This window comes from Notamacropus eugenii, chromosome 1 (assembly GCF_028372415.1).
Source record: "Notamacropus eugenii isolate mMacEug1 chromosome 1, mMacEug1.pri_v2, whole genome shotgun sequence".
NCBI classification, from domain to species: Eukaryota; Metazoa; Chordata; class Mammalia; order Diprotodontia; family Macropodidae; genus Notamacropus; species Notamacropus eugenii.
The window spans coordinates 548,685,760-548,704,717 of record NC_092872.1 but is presented as its reverse complement, the minus strand read 5'-3'; the positions used below and the strand labels follow the sequence as shown (position 1 = coordinate 548,704,717).

The 18,958-nt window shown below is 40.6% G+C and overlaps 1 protein-coding gene across 1 annotated transcript in view; it reads right to left on the bottom strand.

Moving 5' to 3' along the window:
* Positions 1-6,506, bottom strand: part of CYS1 (cystin 1) — a 32,506-nt gene extending 26,000 nt beyond the window's left edge. The window contains exon 1 of the mRNA XM_072634236.1: positions 6,005-6,506. Within this exon, the coding sequence (XP_072490337.1) occupies positions 6,005-6,406 (402 nt within the window). The 5' untranslated portion in view covers positions 6,407-6,506. The remainder of the gene's footprint in view (positions 1-6,004) is intronic.
* Positions 6,507-18,958: the final 12,452 nt, after the last annotated feature.

Genomic DNA, 18,958 nt, shown 5'->3' with positions numbered 1-18,958 from the left:
CTTGATAAATTGGGAGGAACTCCCAACTGGGGGAGGGGAGTAATCAGGAAAAGCTTCATGCTGAAGGTGTCATGAGTAAAGTTTTGAAGATATAACTCATTGGAGCCTCACAACAGCTCTGGGAAGCAGGTGCTGAATTGTCCCCATTTTACAGTTAAGACAACTGATGAAGAACGAGGTTGATGAGATGTGCCTAGGGTTACACAACTAAGAAGTGTATGAGGCTAGATCTGAACTCAAGTCTTCCTGACTCCAGCATTCCATCGACTGCACCACCTAGCAGTTACTAAGGACGCTGGGTGGTAAAAATAGCTGTCAAACAAAAAGCTATGGATTTTAAAGCTCTGTATTCTTTACTTATAAAGCTCGTCAATGCTTCTTTTCCCTCAGTTTCTCAGGGCCTTTCAGAGATTTTTTTCATCTTAGTTAACAAATACTTCTAATAAGCTTGGCTATAATGTTTCTTTGTAGCTGCTTAGAAACAGCAAATTAGATCAGGTGTTTGGGAATGAAGTAGAAAAGGGTAGCTGGATTCTAATATACTAAGAGCAGTCAAAAGTGAAAGGTGACACCTGGACAGTGGTGAAGAGACAGAAAAACCATAAAAGCTGACACAAGAATTCAAAGTCCACAAAAGTCTGGGTCTTTTGTTAAGGAAAAATTATCCCCACAACAACAGTTGTACTTTTCTCTGTGTTACAACAGATCATGATAACAGATGTTCGTAAGGGTGATCCTGAGCAATCCAGAAAATAAGATTGAATTGTGCTCAGTAGAAGTTATTTCTTCCACAAAAATCCTCTCAATCAATCAATCAACTTTGATTCAGTATCTACTATGTGTCAGGTACTGTTTGAAGTACTAGGGACATAAAAGAAAATCAAAATGATCCTTCTTCAAGGCTGTCACAGTGAAGCTCCAACTCTCCCTGGTTCTATTGATGTGGAAAGGTTTCAGGTTCAGGTTCAGAAACGGATGGTGTATCTATTATCTGAGGCCAATATAGTTAAATGCACAGAAGCCTGGCCAACAGGGTGGGAGTATTTCTGGCTGCAATAACTCATAAAGGCCCATCAGCTAAGGGGTGTGTGTGTGTGTGTGTGTGTGTGTGTGTGTGTGTGTGTGTGTGTGTGTGTGTGTGTGTGTGTGTGTGTGTGTATGTGTGTGTGTGTGCTGGGGGTGGGGTGGGATTAGAGGGGTGAATGAGATCTAGGTCTGTGGAAGAAATGCCCGCACAGATGAAAGACTCCTCATCCTTTGGATCCTTGGAAGTACAGGCTGTGTAAGAAGGAATGGAGGCAAATGACACATTTTAAAGATTTCCATCTCAAATCATGAAAATAACAGGTTGGATGCCTAAAGTGAGGAATCTCAGTCATTTGAAAAATTCACCTCTAAAGAACAGCAAATTGTCCAATGATGCTGGATAAATGAAGTATTATTATAAGTAGATTTTAAAATATTGTCATTGCCATATGAGTTCTATAGCATGTTTCCTCAGTGCATTGAAAGGTCTTGGCTCTCACAGGCAGGCTAGTTTCTGCTCATGGTCCATATTAGCACATACCTTTGGGTTCTAGTCATTCATGTTTATAACCTTGGACGCTGAGGAGCTGTGTGACCTTAAGTAAGTCACTTCACTGTAACCTATCTCAGAGGGTGGTTGAGAGCTTCTCTGTAAGCTTTAAAGTAACAAACAAATGTATCAGCATTACTACTATTATTGAATCAGTGTCTTCCTTCAAATACCTGCTAAAGTGACACCTTCTGTAAGAAGCCTTTCTTGGTCCTCTTTAATCTTACTTGCCTTTCCTCTGGTAATTTTCTCCAACTGATCATGTGTATAGACATACATATATATATATATATACATACATATATCTATCTCTCTATCTATCTCTCTATATATAGATAGATAGATATATTCCTGGAGTCAGGAAGACCTGAGTTCAAATCCTGCTTAAGATACTTTGTCGTTGTGTGACTCTGGGTAAGTTACTTAACCCTGTTTGCCTCAGTTTCCTCATCTGTAAAATGATCTGGAGGAGAAAATGACAAACTACTTCAGTATCTTTGCCAAGGAAGCCCCAAATGCGGTCACGAAGAATTGGACACGATTGAACAATAACAATAAGTTGTATGCATGTGTCTCCCCCATTAGACTGTGAGAGCAGGGACCTTCTTTTGCCTCTCTTTGTATCCTCATGCTTAGTACAGGGCCTGGTATGTAGTAGGTGTTTAATAAATGCCTGTTGATTTGGTGAGTGTGTTACAGTGAAAAGAGGTCTGACTTTAGCAGTCAGAGGACCTGAGTTCAAATCTTTCCATCTGGCTGACTTTGTATAAGTCACTTACCCAAGTGGGCAAGTTTCCACTTTTCTGGACCTGTGTCTTCATCTGTAAAATGAAGGAGTTGGACTAGATGCCCTCTAAGTTCCCTTCTAGCTGTAAATCCAATACTTTAGTGTTCATGTTGTTACCATTACAATTATCATCCTGTCCTGGGAGACACATGGTACCATGGAAAGGTACCATGGCAGGAGACCTGAGTTTGAGCCTTGCCTCCATCACTCACTACCTCTATTACCTCAGGTAAGTTGCTTTACCTCTCTAGAGGCCATAGCTTCTTTACCTGTAAAATGAGCAGCTCAGACTTGGGTTATCTCTAAGGTCCCTTCCAGGGTGAACATTCTATTGTGTCATGTGGACTGGGGCTGCTGTTGCTAAGGATACGCCAAAGGTGTAGTCTATAAAGATGCATCTCCAAATAGACATTTCCTCAGGACCTCATTATCTTTCTAAGTGTCTCTCCACTGTCTTTCCACCTGGATTTCAAGGGCTAAGAACAAATTTCAATGCTTCATCCTCTTTATCTAATCAAACTGCAGAAAAAAATACACACACACACACACACACACACACACACCATTCTCTCTTTTGTGTTCCCTCTGTTACCATCTGAGTTGTGCAGAGGCCTTAGGAAACAAAAGATCATTAAAACCTGGCTCCCCACTTGGAGATCAAATTCACTTCAGGAGAGAGGTTTCTTTTTCCTTCCTCCCACAACTGTTACCTTTTTTTTAATATAAAAAAGCTTTACATAATTGTAAACTGATGCAATCTTAGAGGTTCATTGTTATAATGATGAATAATTAATATAATCATAACTAGCTTTTATATAATGCTTTAAGGTTTAGAAAGTGCTTTACAAATATTCTCATTTATTCCTCCCAATAACCCAGGGAGTTTAATTCAAATCCAGACTCAAACATATACAAGCTGTGTGACCCTGGGCAAGCCACCTAACCTCTGCCTCAGTTTCTTCAACGGTATATGTAGTAGTATTAGTTGTTGTTGTAATATCACTTAAGTCTTCCTGACTCCAGATCCAGCACTGTCTTCACTGTGATACCTAGCTCCTTACAGTCCTGATTTAATTGACCTCAGTTAAAAATAATTGAGGAGAAAAATCTGAGTTGCTAAAAAATATTTATGACTCACTTTCCCTCTGTCTCTAAACCCCACTGCTGATGCTTCAGGAAGGAGGATGCTAGTTATTTTTAACAATACTCCCAGATCAAGTGAGTCTTCATGGTTTTAAAGACCTTAATTCCCTGGTCATTCAGAGGGAAAGAAGAATAAAACTGTTAAATGCAAGGGTTACTTTATTTTATTTTAGTTATCATTATAAGTAACTGGGAAAGGGAATAAGGAATGTAAAGATAGGCTTCACAGCATTTACAAAAAAAAAACCACAACAAAATAAAAGAATATTGTAGCTGCTTTACAAGAAAAGGAAGGTTCCAAACCCAGTTCTGCCACTAATTTGCTTTGTGACCTTGGATTAGTCCAAGAGCTTTAGCTTTCCTCTCTTCTTGTAAAGCCTGGATGTTCTCTAAGGTTTCTTTCACTTCTGATATTCCATAGCGGATTCTAAGATTACATCATAATATCCCAACTTCCTTTGCCTTTTGACCTCAGTCTAGAACTTCACTGTATAAGGAAAATCCCTTTTGGCTTTCGTACTCTGAGGTACTTGCTACTACTTAGCTCCTAAAATGTATATTAGAGAGGAAAGAGAAACGGAGAGGGAGGGATACAGATTCAGCAAGACAGTGCTAGAGACAGAGACAAAGACAGAGAAATAGAGACAGAGACACACACAGATAGGGATATAGACAAAGACAGAAAGAGAGAGAGAGATTGAAAGAGAGATTAAGAGAAAGACAGAGAGGCAGAGACAGGCGTACACAGAGATAGAGACACAGAAACAGAGAGAGACAGAGAGACATGCAGAGAGAGAACTATGGGAAGACAGAGAGGGAGAATTAAAGAATTTCAGAGTTGATGGGGATGTGAGCAGCAATACAGTCCAACCTATACCCTAAAGCATTCCTTCTACCACTTACCTGACAAGTATTCATCCAGACTTCACTTGATGACCTAGGGCAACTAGGTGGTGCAGTGGAAAAAGCACCAGTGCAGAAGTCAGGAAGACCTAAGTTCAAATCTCGCCTCAGATGCTTGACACTCACTAGCTGTGTGACCTTGGGCAAGTCACTTAACCCCAATTGCCTCATCCTGGGTCATCTCCAGTCATCCTGATGAATATCTGGTCACTGGGTTCAGATAGCTCTGGAGGAGAAGTGAGGCTGGTGACCTGCACAGTCCTCCGTCACTCAAAACAAAGTCAAGTGCAAGTCATGTCATTATTTCTCTGATGGCATGGTCTTCTTTGCCAACGAAGGACCAGCACACTTGGTGACCTCCAAAGTGCGTGTGTATGGGGATGATAGGCAGTCACCATGCAGTACTACCCACTTCCCTTCTCCACTCAATTCCTTCAGTGGATTCTCATTTGACATTAAACTAAAACCCTCTACAATTTGGATTGCCCTCCTCTTCATGATAATAACTAGCATGTATATAACTGCACTTTATAAATATCTCATTTTATCCTCTGGAGGGAAGCCATTATTATTAATTATCCCCACATTACAGATAAGGAAACAGGCTGAGAGAGGTTAAGTGATTTGCTCAGAAACAAACACATAGCTTTTTGAAGCAGGAAGCATTTTGATCCACTATGACACCTTGCTTGGATACTTAATCAAGTTATCAATTTTTTTTCTAAAATGTGGTGCCAAGAAATGAACATACACTTCTAAATGTGGGCCAGCTAGGACAGAATACAACAGGACTATGATCTCCTTAATGCTGGAAGCCTGGCTTCTCTTTAGCATTAGATGGCTTCAGGTTTTTTTATTTTGCTTTGGTTTTGGCTGTCATATACCAGGGTTGACTTATTAAGGTTGCAGTCCATCACAAACCCCCAGATTTTTTTCAAACGAACTGCTTTCTAACTGTTCTCTCCTCTGTATTCTTAAAATCAAATCAAGCTGTAAGAGTTTCTATGCATTCTTATTAAATTTCCTTTGATTAGCTTCAGCCTAATGTTCTAGTCTGTCCAAATCGTTTAGATTCCATGCCTCAGTGTGTCAGAGAGGAGACATGGGAGAAGATGGGGGAGATTTACAGGGAAGAAGAAAGGGAGGAAAAGAAAAAAATGCAGGGGGAGAAGTGGGAAGAGAGGAGACAGAGGAGAGGAGGGAGGGAGGAAGAAGGGATGGAAGAGAGGGAGAGGGAAGTGAAAAGCAGGAGAAAGAGAAGTGTGCCGGGGGCGGAGGTGGGGGAGGGAAGTACCCAGCAGTGAGATGTTCGGCTAGTTCCCGACCCCGTCCTCCTCCTGGGGAAGGTGAGTCCAGGGCGTGGGAGTGGTCTGCTCTGCCACCTAAGGGGAGCAGGAAGATTGGATGACCAGGTAGAGCGAGGGAGAAGGGCTGGGAAGGATGAGCCGGGCACTGGCTGGCAGGGCAGAGGACAGGAGGTTGCGGGGAACCGGGCGGTCTCTACAGAGGCGGGGAGAGACTAAGGAGGGAGGCGCAGGCTGAGGCCGGGGACTGGACACGATACGGGTTGGACAGGACGGACCCTCATCACTCACCTGGCGCTCTTCCCTGCTGCTGAGCTTGGCCTGGGAGCGGGGAGCCCCACCCAGGTGTGGGTCCGGCCGCGGCCGAGAGTGGGAGACCCTGCTTGGCCAGGGTTCGAATGTTGGGTCCCAGGCCTCCGACTCGGCCAGTATCTGGTCCAGCAGCAGAGACTCTGACTCCGGCTCCTTCTCCTCGCCTTTTGGGAGAGACTCGGAGGCTTGGACAGCGCAGTCCCCGTGGGCCCCTTTCCTTGAGCCTTCCTCCTGCTCATCCTTCCCGTCCTCCTCCTCCTGGCAGGCCTCAGCGCCCTGCTTGCCATCGCCCAACTCCTGGACACCAGGGACCCCTGGGTTCCTGTCAGGGCTGCGCAACTGCCTCCGCACCCTCCTGCTCCTGCTGCTCCCGCTGCCCATGGCCCGGCCTTGGCCGCACCGGTGGGAGAGGTTGCTGAGCCTCCCACCTCAACTGAGGGCTCCGGGCATCCCGGTAAGGGAGGGAGGGAAGGAGAGAGGGAGCGAGAGGGTGGGACGGGGAGGGGCGGGCGGGCTGGCGGGCGAAGAGCCCACTCTCAGGCCCTCCCTGCTCTCCATTCCCTCAGTCGCTGGCCCTCCCTTTTTCCACACTTATGTATTCACTCATCCCCTCCCTCTTCTTGCTTTTCTCTACTTTCCATCCCCTTCTCTCTTCCCTTGCCATCCCTCCTTCTTTCTTTTTTCTTTCTTCCCCTTCATCCCCTCCTTTCTTTCCCTCCCTCATTTCCTTCTTTTAGTCCTTCCCACTCCTTACCTTCGGGCATTATGATTTTCTCTCTCCTTACTCTCTTTCTCCTTCCTTCATCTTTTTATTCCTTCCCTTCCTTTTCCTCATTCCCCTCCCCCCCCCAAACATTCTCTCCTTTCTTTTTTTCTCTTTCTTCCCTTTATTTGTCCTCCTCCAATTCCCTCCTGTCTTTTTCCTTCACCTCCATCATTCCTCCTTCCCCCTCCCTTTGTTTTCTTTCCCTCTCCCCTTCTTTGCTCTCTACATCCTCTTTCCACTTTAACTTCAGTCTTCCACTTAAAAAACCCAGCCCTCAGCCTGGGCTGTATGAAGTCTCAGGGATGGACAAGGAAAGGGAGAGAGAAGAGAACTTTTCAGTCCATCAGAGCCTAGCCTGTGTTTTCCACTGAACAGACTTTCCTCCTTCCCAAAGCAGAGCAGCTTTCAGTTGGCAGGGCTTCCCTGGATTTCCTCCACCTCCTTCTCCCCCTTCATCTGAATTTTAGTGTGTGAAAGTGGGCCCAGTTCAAAAATAGTCTGTAATGACTTTTTAAAAAGAAGAAAGACTAGAGAGAGGGAGAGGGGGAGAGGAGAACGAAAATGAGGAAAGGAAATACCAATATGTAGTGATCACAAATATGCTCTTGGTTCTGGACATTGGACTAGAATGAAAATAAACATGCAATTTAAAAAAAATCTGACAAATTCCCAAATAAGTGAAACAAGAGAAGATCTGTAACTATTTGTCTCAGAATCAAGTTGGGATTCAGGAAACACAGCTTCTATATTTGACTTAGTGGGTTTTGGGGTGTGCATGTGTGTATGTGTTCCCTTTCCCCACTTCCTTTCAAATCCAGCCTTTTCAGGGCAGGACAACCCAAATGCCTGCAGCTGGAACTCACACATTTGGACTTGGCATTAACTCTGATCGAGATTAGATTGCAGAATAGCTAATGTCTGTGGACTTTCCTGACCTGGGAGTGAATTGAATATTTACCACGTTAACCCACTAGGTAAGGAAGGAAAGTCAGAGGCTCAGGATACAGTATAATGTTATGATTAAAATGCATTTGTGTTTAATTGTCAAGGGAACAAGGCATTACTTAATTACATCCTTTCCCCCTTATGGTGTGCTGTGGTTAACCAGCCAGATGGATGAGATGGGGCCAAAGAAAGGCATGCTTTGGCCTCATTTGGGCAAAGTAAGTCTACAGATGTATCTCATTTGAAAGATACTGATGTAGGTTTTGTTTGTTCTCTTAGGGAAAATCATCATCTTGAAACTCTTTAAGGCTGAGGGAGAAAAAAACTTATCAAAAAAGAGGGGGAAATCATTCTTGAACTGAGATCAACCTGTTAATCATTTAAAACTTGTTTTTAGCCTTGCCCAAAGAATATTTAGTCATGTGATTTGGAGTTTAAAAATATCCTCATTAACTTGCATTTCCCACCCAAACTCACATAACCAAATTTCTCATAGAGTAGCCTTCTCATGGTCCACCAAGAGACTATACCCTGGATGAACTTCTGCTCTGGGGCCCTGCTCTCTTGATTAGTGACTTCCTCTCTCACAGTACTGTTTCAGGAAGGCTGAACCCAACACTCTCTCTCTCTCTCTCTCTCTCTCTCTCTCTCTCTCTCTCCTCCATATTCCCACCCAACAATGTTTCTGCCTCTTTCTCCCTCCCCCACTTTTCTGGACCATAGTACCCTGTCCCTGGCCACCATTTCCCTGTGTTATGTGCAGAGGCAGGAATTGTCTTTGCTTTTGCATTTCTATCCCTAGGGCTTAGCACAGTGCTTGGAACATAGTAAGTGATTAATAAATGGTTCTTCATTCATTTATTCATTCAAACCTCTTCATTTTACAGATTGGAAATTTGAGGCTCAGAGAGAAAAAGATGGCTTGCTCAAAGTCACTTAACTGGTTAGTGGCAGAGTTGGAATTGATAATAACAGCATTTATATGGTGCCTACTATGTGCCAGACACTATGCTTAAAGTGCTTACATTTTACAATTATGATTTTATTTGATCTTCACAACAACCCTGAGAGGTAGGTACTATTATCATCTCCATTTTACAGATGAGGAAATCAAGGTAGATATAGCCTAAATGACTTGTCCAGGGTCACACAACTAATATGTGTCTGAGGTTGGATTTGAACTCAGGTCTCACTCTTTCCACTGTGCCTCCTAGTTGCCCCAAACTAGAATTTAGGCCCTGAAATGCTTTCTGAATCATCAAAAAAAAGCAATACTATGTGTATTCTCTCTCTTGATATCACCAGTTCCAAAGGATCCAGCTATTACCCATGCAGATACTTCCTAAATTTCCTTGATCCTCTCACATGTCTCCTGAGCTCTAGTCCTACATATGTACTAAATCTCTGCACTTGGGGGGTTCTATATGTATCTCGAATTCAAAATGGTTCTCATTAGCTTTTCCCCTAAATCATTTCCCTTTTTAATTCCCCTATTTCTGTTAAGGGCACCATCATTTTTTCATTCAACTCGTTTCAAAACCTAGGAATCATTCCAAATTCTTTACTCTCCTTTGCTTCCCATAGTTTTATTTGCCAAGTCTTATCACTTCTGCCTCCTCTAAAAATTCATCTCCTTTTTTCTACTCATATGATTACCACCCTAGTCCAGACCTCATCATATCTCAACCTGACGGTTAAAAGTTTTCTGACTGATCTACCTTTATCCAATTTCTCTCCCCTCCTCATAATTACCCAATTGGTTTTCTTAAAATACAAATATGACCATATTATTTCATAGTAATGAAACTTCATTGGTTCTTGTTGCCATTAGGATAAAATCTTAACTTTTCTTTTTAGAAAGTAATCTTAATAATCAGGTTCTAGCCCTTTTCCACATGACTCTCTGTCATGCACTCTCACATTCTAGACAAAGGTTGTCTCCCATATCTAGAATGCTTCTCCTCCTCTTCTTGGTCTAAGGGAACCCCTAACTCCCTTTGAGTTCAGTTCAAGTGACATCTTCAGAAGGAATTCCCTTCAATTAATAGTGAAATTTCCACCCTCAACCACTGTGTATTTGCTTAATATTTACCCTCTATTAACTTCTATGTAAACATTGAATCCCCCAGGAGAATGGAAGCTCTAGGAGACAGGGACTGTCTCACTTTTGTGTTTTCACACTTAGCAACTAGTGCGATTCCTGGCACATAGTAGGCACCTTATAAAAGTACTTGTTGATAGATATTGTTTCAGCATGATTATATTGCTGTGTGGTTTCACAGTTTATAAGAGGTATGGAAGGGGAAAGCCTTCAAGATCAGTTCATTATAACTTCTGGTCTGAAGTCTTTTCTTCTATCACAGACCTAGACGACTTAGGAGAAAACTATTTTTTCCTGTGTGTCAATGGGAATAATACGTAGAGGTTGATGTTCCTTCTGAACATAAACTTACTTTTGTAAACTTGGGAAAGGATGCAAGACATGCTGAAGCTCCAAACTGAATTTCATTAGAAATTTTCTATAATGAGCAGATGATCTAAGCTTTTCAATATGACTAAAGCCTACTGATTGTCTCTCAGGAGATAAGCAAGTTGACTTGCCCGAAAGGATTAGCTGAAGTCTAGAAATGTCTGGCATTTGGAAATAGGAACCAAACCCATGAAAATGATAATAACACAAATACCGTAGGATCATAGAGTAAGAGCTGTATAGGCCCTTAGAGTTCGGCTAGTCCAGTTCTCATCTTACAGATGAGGAAGAGAAGTGAAGCGTTTGGTTGAAGTCACATACAGAGCAGCAATTATAGTAGCTAGAATTTTTATAGTAGCCTAAGGTTTACAGAATACATTACATAAGACACATGTCATGTTATAGGATCTTCACAACAACTCCGGGAGGTAGACGCTATTTTTTTTCTCCATTTTATAGTTCAGGAAGCTGAGGATGAGACAGTTTGTTTTGCCTAGTGTCATAAAGCTAGGAAGTGTCTCAGGCAGAATTTGAATTCAGATCCCTGATTCCAGCTTCAGCACGAGCTACTAGACTAACTTGCTGCCTTTAGTCAGTGACAGAGCTGGAATTCTCACCCAGCTCTTCCTATTACAAATCCAGTTCTTTTTCTACTGTACTATGCTGCTTCCCATGTATAACAAAAGCCTACCCCTTCACAGCAACACTAATCCTGTGAGGGTGATAGCACAAGTATCATTACCCCATTCTGTACTGATATTATGAATATGATCTCCCTAAGGTAGGTCCTCCCTTCACAAGTGCAGATTGCATCCCATCCATGCCTTTTCATTCTGCACCATTCTTGTCTGTGGGTTTCTATAGGGGATCCACCCAATATGTTGAAAATTTTCCTCTGGCTCTTTTAACATTTTTGGGGGAGCAGTTCAAGCCTCTGAGTGTCATCTGTTCTTCATTCGTGCTGGATGACTGGCCCACCTCCTTTTCCAGTCATGAATTGGCAGTGTTTTTACACTATTTCTTTCACACAAGTTATCATGGCTAATATACTTCAGCTCATTTATACCTGCCTTTCATCTTCTCACATGAAGTCATCACCTGAAATCTGGTGGTTTTCCATGTTTTCCTGGTGTTAAGAAATAGACTTTTTATTGATTAGGAAATGGCTAAACAAGTTGACTGTAATGGGATATTATTACTGAGCTGCAGGAAATGATGACTATGATAAATGAAGAGAAGAATGTGAATACTTTAATAATTACGTAGTGTGAAATGTAAATGAAGGGAGAAATATCAACAGATTTATTAAAAGTGGAAGATGGACTTTTGCACCAGTTTAACAGTGAAAGTACTGCACAATTTTCCAAATATAACATAGCCTGGTCTCCCACTGAATTATTTTATACAGGAGGAAACTGAGTCTCAAAGACATAAATTGCTAAAAGGTCCCGTCTAGTGGGTTGCGTAAATGGGACTAGAACTCAGGTCTTCTGGCTTGTTGTTGTGGTTTATTGTTCAGTCATTTCAGTTCTGTCCTATTTTTTGTGACCCCATTTGGGATTTTCTTGGCAAAGTTACTGGAGTTGTTTGCCATTTCCTTCTCCAGTTCGTTTTATGGATAAGGAAACAGAGGTAAATGGGGTTAAGTGACTTGCCCAGGGTCACACAGTTAGTGTTTGAGGCTGGATTCAAACTAAGAAAGATGAATCTTCCTGATTCCAGGCCCAGTACTCCATCTGCTGCACCACCTGCTCCAAGAGTAATATTCTTACCACTCCCTATGTTGTTTTACAAGACTACAACATTACTTAGAATATCATCATGTATTTGTAAGAGTAAAAGGTAAGTGAGACTTTTTTGTTGTCAAGGCACAACCAGAAAACTATCCATCTGAAATCTGGAAAATCAGAACTGATTTTTCCACAAGCAAATTAAAATTTGAAATACAATAATATCCTGGCCTAAGAACTTGGTGAATTTTTGCAGTTGCCTGAGATTCTTCAGGGGACCTACTCCTAAAGAATTTTCCAACCCAAAGTCTGGAGGGAAGTATTTTTTTTGGCAGCTGGGGCTTAGCCTATTCATGTAGAAATGAAAGCTGATCTTCTCTTTCTCCACTACTGTGGACTATTCATCCTTCTCAGCTTTTGCTCCAGCTATACAGTCCATCTTCCCAATAAACACGCTCCTTGCTTTTCTTCCTCTATCCTTTTGCTCAAGTTGCTTCCTACTTCTGTAATGTCATCCTCCTACCCTTCTTTTTACCTCCTCCTGTCTGCCCCTCACCACTGTTACTGCTTATCTCCATCCATCTATCCATCCATCCATCCATCCATCCATCCATCCATCCATCCGTCTGTCCATCCATCCATCCATCCCTCAAAGATCAGTTCGAAATGCTATCTCTTCCACAAAAACCTTCTCAGCTGGAGGTGAGCTCTCTGTCTCTGTCTCTGTCTCTCTCCTCTGAACCTCCACAAATCTTTGTAAAATTTCTTAAACCACTTGTCATATTCTGCTTTGTATCATAATAATGTTGGCTCATTTATGGACATATCACAAAATACTTTCTTGAGATGCATTATTGAAGTTTGTCCTCACTATGAGGTATGTAGTACTGGCATTATTGCCCCCATTTTTCAGATGAGGAAACTGAGGCTTAGAGAGTTGATATGAAAACCCTAAGGTCACACACCTATTCTCAAACCCAAGTACCTCTAGCTCTGAATACCATATTTGTTCATGGAATTAAAGAATCCAAGTTTTAGTCTTACAAAGGAACTACAATATTATCTAGTATAACTCTTCATTTTACAGGAAAACTTTGACCAAGGAAAGTGAAGGAACTCACTCAAAGTTATTCAAGTACTAAGGTGTCCTGCTATACCATGCCACCTCTCTTGGTTTAATCTCTTTTCTCCCCTCTGAAACTATAAACTATAGTTTATAAACTATATATCTTATTCATCTTGATATCCTCCAAAACATGCACCACTCTGCATGTAAGTGGGTCCTTAGTACTTAGTGAAGCTTGTTAGTTTGAAATGTGTGGTCCTGAACTCATAATACATAGATACACTACCCATGGCTCAAGGACCCCCCTACCAAAGGACTCTGGGCTCCTTTGGATTTGAGTTCCTTCCTGGGGATAAAATCCATTGAGATACCCTCCAAGAGAATCGAGTTCTTTTTGATTATTCTCCCAATCCGAGAGAAATCTCTAAAACAAAACTTGGGTATGGCTCATGTTTTGGGTTTTCTCAAAAGTGGGCAATAATTTCCCTTCCCACAGAGGTGCTTAATGTACAATATTGGGTTGGTTACCTGTAAGGGATAGCTTTTTATTTTCTCCATCACAGAAAATGCTTAGCATGTAAGAGATGCAAAGACATGCGTGGATAGATACAAGCAATATAAAAGGGACTGGTGGCTTCCCCTTTGTGCCTGTGTATTTTCCTATATTATGTGTTTCCCTGGGGAAGTCTTGTGTACTGGGCTGTGCTGTGAGCTGCCTAAGGTTTTGGACAGAGAAAACTGAAAACTTTTGGATCATAATGACCTCAAGGTCAGAGGAAGCTTTTTCCTTGGTAATACTTTCTGAGCTTTTCCCTATTCTATCAGGTGTCTCATCCCATCTAGTTATCTGCTAGCAAACATTTGCCAGGCTGGGCACTTTGCAGTCTTTCCTGACGTCTTGTTTGTTCTTCACACCTCCAAAGACTATATCTCCCCTCCCTGGGGAAGTTGATTGGCTCAGCTATGGAATTCCACCCTGGGATTGAGCTGTCCTGAATGATGAATAAGTGAGTTCAAACCCACTATATCCAGCAGTCCCCAAACCATTGTTCATATCCATATAAGCTCCCTTAGGGCAGGGAACTTTCACTTTTGTACTTATATCCCCAGCTTCTAGCATACTACCTACCATATAGTAGACACTTAATAAATACTCGTTCATTAATTCAGCCATATCTACACCAGAAGTAGTAGGACCTTGACATTATGAGATTCTGAGCAAATCATTTCTCTGGGACTCAGTTAACTCTTCTATAAAATTTAAGGACTTTTATTAGAAGATCTAAGGTCCTATCCAAGTCTGAAATTTTGTAATTCACTTCATTATTAGGGAAATGGAATGCATATGCCTAGCAGATGTCTCCCAGAATGGCACATTTGGCTGATGGTCTTGTGAGATACATTCAAAGAGTTGGTTAAATGCTATTTATTCATGAAAGAAATGCTAGTTAATATTAACCATCCAAGTTTTTCAGTAACTTATTCTTAGCTTCCACCACACATGAAGTGTTTTCCCAAGAGGGGCCCCAGGAGAGATTGTGAATCCCAAGGTAAAAGTGTTCTAATGCATAATTCAATACTCCGGCTTTCTGAAATTCCTGTTTATGTGGAGACAGAAAGCATGAACTAAAAAAAATTTAATCATTTCCTGGTATGTTAACTGCTTGTTACTCCTTTCAATAATACTTTTAAATACCTTAAATAATACTTGAAAGTAGGAACAATTTTAATTTTAAGGTCTTTGGGACAAATGGTATCAAAAAAGTATTCAGAATCCCTCTTTTGATGTAACTAAATAGTAATCACATAACATTAAAGAATATATATATGTATGCATACACATATAGATAACACAGGTGTATACATACATATGTCTGCATATACATACATACATACATATGCTGTATGTATGTATCCTATTCTGATAGGAAGATAAAATAGAACAATGGAAAAAACCTGGATCAATAATTAGGAGGCCTGGGTTGTAATGATTACTTTGCCACTGATTTGCTTTGTTTGAATTCAAACAACTGTCTTTTCTGCTCAGACTCAGTTTTCCTTATCTGTAAAAGTGGAGTGAGAAAAGGTTAGGATTTTGAGGTTCCTTCCACCTCTGAAATGTATGATTCTATACTTTCAATAATTAACCAGGACCATGTCATTGTTGTTGAATTGTTTCAGTTGTGTCTGACTCTTTGTAACCCCATTTTGGGCTTTTCTTGGCAAAGATACTTTAGTGGTTTGCCATTTCCTTCTCCAGCTCATTTTATAGATGAGGAAACTGAGGCAAACAGGGTGAAGTGATTTGCCCATGGCCACACAGCTAGTGCCTGAGGTTAGAACTCAGAGTTCCTGACTCTTGTGACTTGTGCTCTATCCACTATGCCACCTCACTGCCCCCAGCATGCCATCGACCTACAACAATTTGCTGAAATTCGAAGGAAGTACCATTCACAACCACAGAAAGGGGAACAGTTCTTGACCAAAGCATAGATAGTTTCACAAGAGATAAAATGGACAATCTTGATTAAATCAAATTCAATAAGTTTTGTATAAACAAAAGCAATATGGTTAGAATTAGAAGGGAAACATTTAATCAGGAAAAGGATTTGCAGCAAATTTCTCAGAGGTTTGATATTTAAAGTGTACAGGGAATTGATATAAATATATGAGAACATGAGCAGCTGCTCACTCACTCTCTCTCTCTCTCTCTCTTTCTCTCTCTGTCTCTCTATATATAATATGTTAAAATGATATCAAGAGGTCATTTTTAATTTTTTAATTGAATTATTTTGTTTTCAGTGTTTGACAATCACTTCCACTCCCTCCCCCTCATTCCCCTCTCCCTCCCCACTTCCTCCCTGAGATGGCATACAATCTTATATAGGTTCTACACATACATTTCTATTAAATGCATTTTACGTAGAAGAATTAAAATGAATGGGAGAAACCATAAAAGAAAACAAAACAAAACATAATACAAAAGAAAATGGTCTGTTTCTATCTGCAATCCAATTCCATAGTTCTTTCTCTGGATGTGGAAGGCATTTTGCCTCAAGTCCATTGGAAATTTTTTAAGTTCATGCACTTCAATGAAGTACTAAGTCTACTAGAAAAATTCCTTGCACACTGTGGTTGTTGCTGTGTACAAAGTTGTCCTGGTTCTGCTCATTTCGCTCAGCATCAGTTCATATAAGCAAGAGATTATTTTTTAATAAATTAATTTGTTTTCAGTTTTCAACAATCACTTCCATAAGTCTTAAATTTTCTCCCCCTCCCTCCCTGAGACAGCATGCAATCTTATATGGGCTCTACAGATACATTCTTATTAAACATATTTTCACATTAGTCATGTTGCATAGAAGAATTAAAATGAATGGGAGAAACCATGAGAGAAACCAAAACAGAACAAAACATATAGTCTGTTTCATTCTGCATTCTGATTCCATAGTTCATTCCCTGGGTGTGGATGGCATTTTGCCTCGAGTCCTTTGGGAATGTTTTAGGTCCTAACCTTGCTGTGAAGGGCTAAGTCTATCAGAAACAATCCTCACACACTGTGGCTGTTACTGTGTGCAATGTTCTCCTGGTTCTGCTCATTTCGCTCAGCATCAGTTCATATAAGTCCTTACAGGCCTCTCTGAAGTCTTCCTGTTCATCATTTCTTATGGTACAATAGAATTCCATTACTTTCACATACCACAACTTGTTCAACTATTCCCCAATTGATGAGTATTCCCTCAGTTTCCAGTTCTTGGCCACCACAAAGAGAGCTAATATAAGTATTTTTGTACATGTGGGACCTTTTCCCATTTTTATGATCTCTTTGGGATACAGCCCTAGAAGTGATATTGCTGGGTCAAAGGGTACGCACATTTTTGTAGCCCTTTGGGCATAGTTCCAAATTGCTCTCTGGAGTGGTTGGATCAGCTCACAGCTCCACCAACAATGAATTAGTGTTCCAATTCTCCCACATCTTCTCCAACATTTATCGTCTTCCTGTTTTGTCCTGTTAGCCAGTCTGACAGTGTGATGTAGTACCTCAGGTTGTTTTGATTTGTATTTCTCTAATCATTAGTGATGTAGAGCATTTTTGCATATGACTATAGATAGCTTTAATTTCTTCCTTTGAGAGGTTATTTTCAACAGAAGAAATCCAAGCCATCAACAACATTTTAAAAAATGTTCCAAATCAGTTATAATAAGAGAATGTGACTAAAACATCTCTTGGATTCTACCTGACACCCAACAGATTGGCAAAGGTGACAAATAAGGAAAATGACAATTTTGAAGGGTCTGTAGAAGGGTATTGGTAGAGCTATGAAATAATTCAACCATTCTGGAAAGAAATTTGGGACTATTTCCTCAAAGTCATTGACCCAGTGAAATCACTACTAGGTATATATCCCAAAGAGACTCAAGAAAGAGGGAAAAAAAGGCTCATACATACAAAAACATTTAAAAATACTTTTTCTTGTAACAAAGAACTAGAAACAAAATTAGCACACATTGATTAGAGAATACCTCGTTAAATTATAATGTATGAATGTAATGGACAGATTCTGATTTGTTGTTATTTAGTCATGTCTGACTCTTCATAAACCCATTGGGAGTCTTCTTGGCAAAGATAAGGAATGGTTTTCCATTTCCTTCTCCAGCTCAGTTTACAGATGAGGAACTGAGGCAAACATATTTAAGTGACTTGACCAGGGTCACACAGCTAGTAAGTCTCTGAGACCAGATTTGAACTCAGGTCCTCCTGACTCCATTGCCAGCTCTCTGTTGCTCCACCTAGGTGCCCTCAGAAAATACACACATACTGAAAACATGGATATCAAGGAACATATAGGATGGGAAACACACGTAGGAAATATGCCATCAAGAACTCCAGGTTAACCGCTGCCCCCATCTAGCTTCTTACCACCAGCATTGGAGGGTGGAGATCACCTGACTGGTGCAGGATGCCTTCATTCACCTGTGCAACAGAGAGCAAAGGCATTTCAATCTCCTTTTTCCAGGTATTGTTGTTGGGGTCCCTTCAGACTCCTGACTTTGATCCTTGTGAATTGATTCTAAGCCTTTCCCCATCCTGGTTGCCCTGCTTCAGACATGCTCAAGCTTGTCAGTGTCCTTTTTAAAAAAGAAACATTCACCTAGAAAGACTTATATTAACTGATTCAGAGTGAAGTGAACATAAACAGGAAAATCTAATGTTAACAGTGCAAAGACAAACAACTTTGAAGATTTAAGAATTGTGATCAATGCAATGACTAAGCATAATTTCAGAGGATTGATGATGAAACATGCTATCCATCTCCTGACAGATGATGAACTCAAGATGAGGCATACAGAACTCACCATTTAACAAAAATTGCTAGGAAAACCAGAAAGCAGTTTGGTAGACGCTAGGTATTGACCAACATCTTACACACGTAAGGTTAAAATGAATACATGATTTAGATATAAAGGGTGATATCACAAGCAAATCAGGGAAGTATAGAAAAATTTACCTGTCAAAACTATGGATAAAAGAAAAAATATATGAATAAACAGGAGATGGGGAGCATTATGGAAAATAAAATAGATATTTTTGATTATATTAAATTAAAAAGGTTTTGCACAAACAAAATGAATACTGCCAAGATTAGAAAGAAAGCAAAAAACTGGGGGAAATTTTTACATCATTTCTCTGATACAGGCACCATTTCTCAAATATATAGAGAACTGAGTCAACTTTGTAAGAATATAAGTCATTCCCCAATTAATAGATAGTAAAAGGATATGAACAGGCAATTTTCAAGTGAAGAAATCACCTGATTTCTACATACAATCATATGAAGCTATGTATATATGAAGAAATGCTCTAAATCACTTTTGGTTAGAGAAATGCAAGTTAAAATGACTCTGAGGTATCAAGACACACCTATCAGATTGGCAAATATGTCAGAAAAGGAAA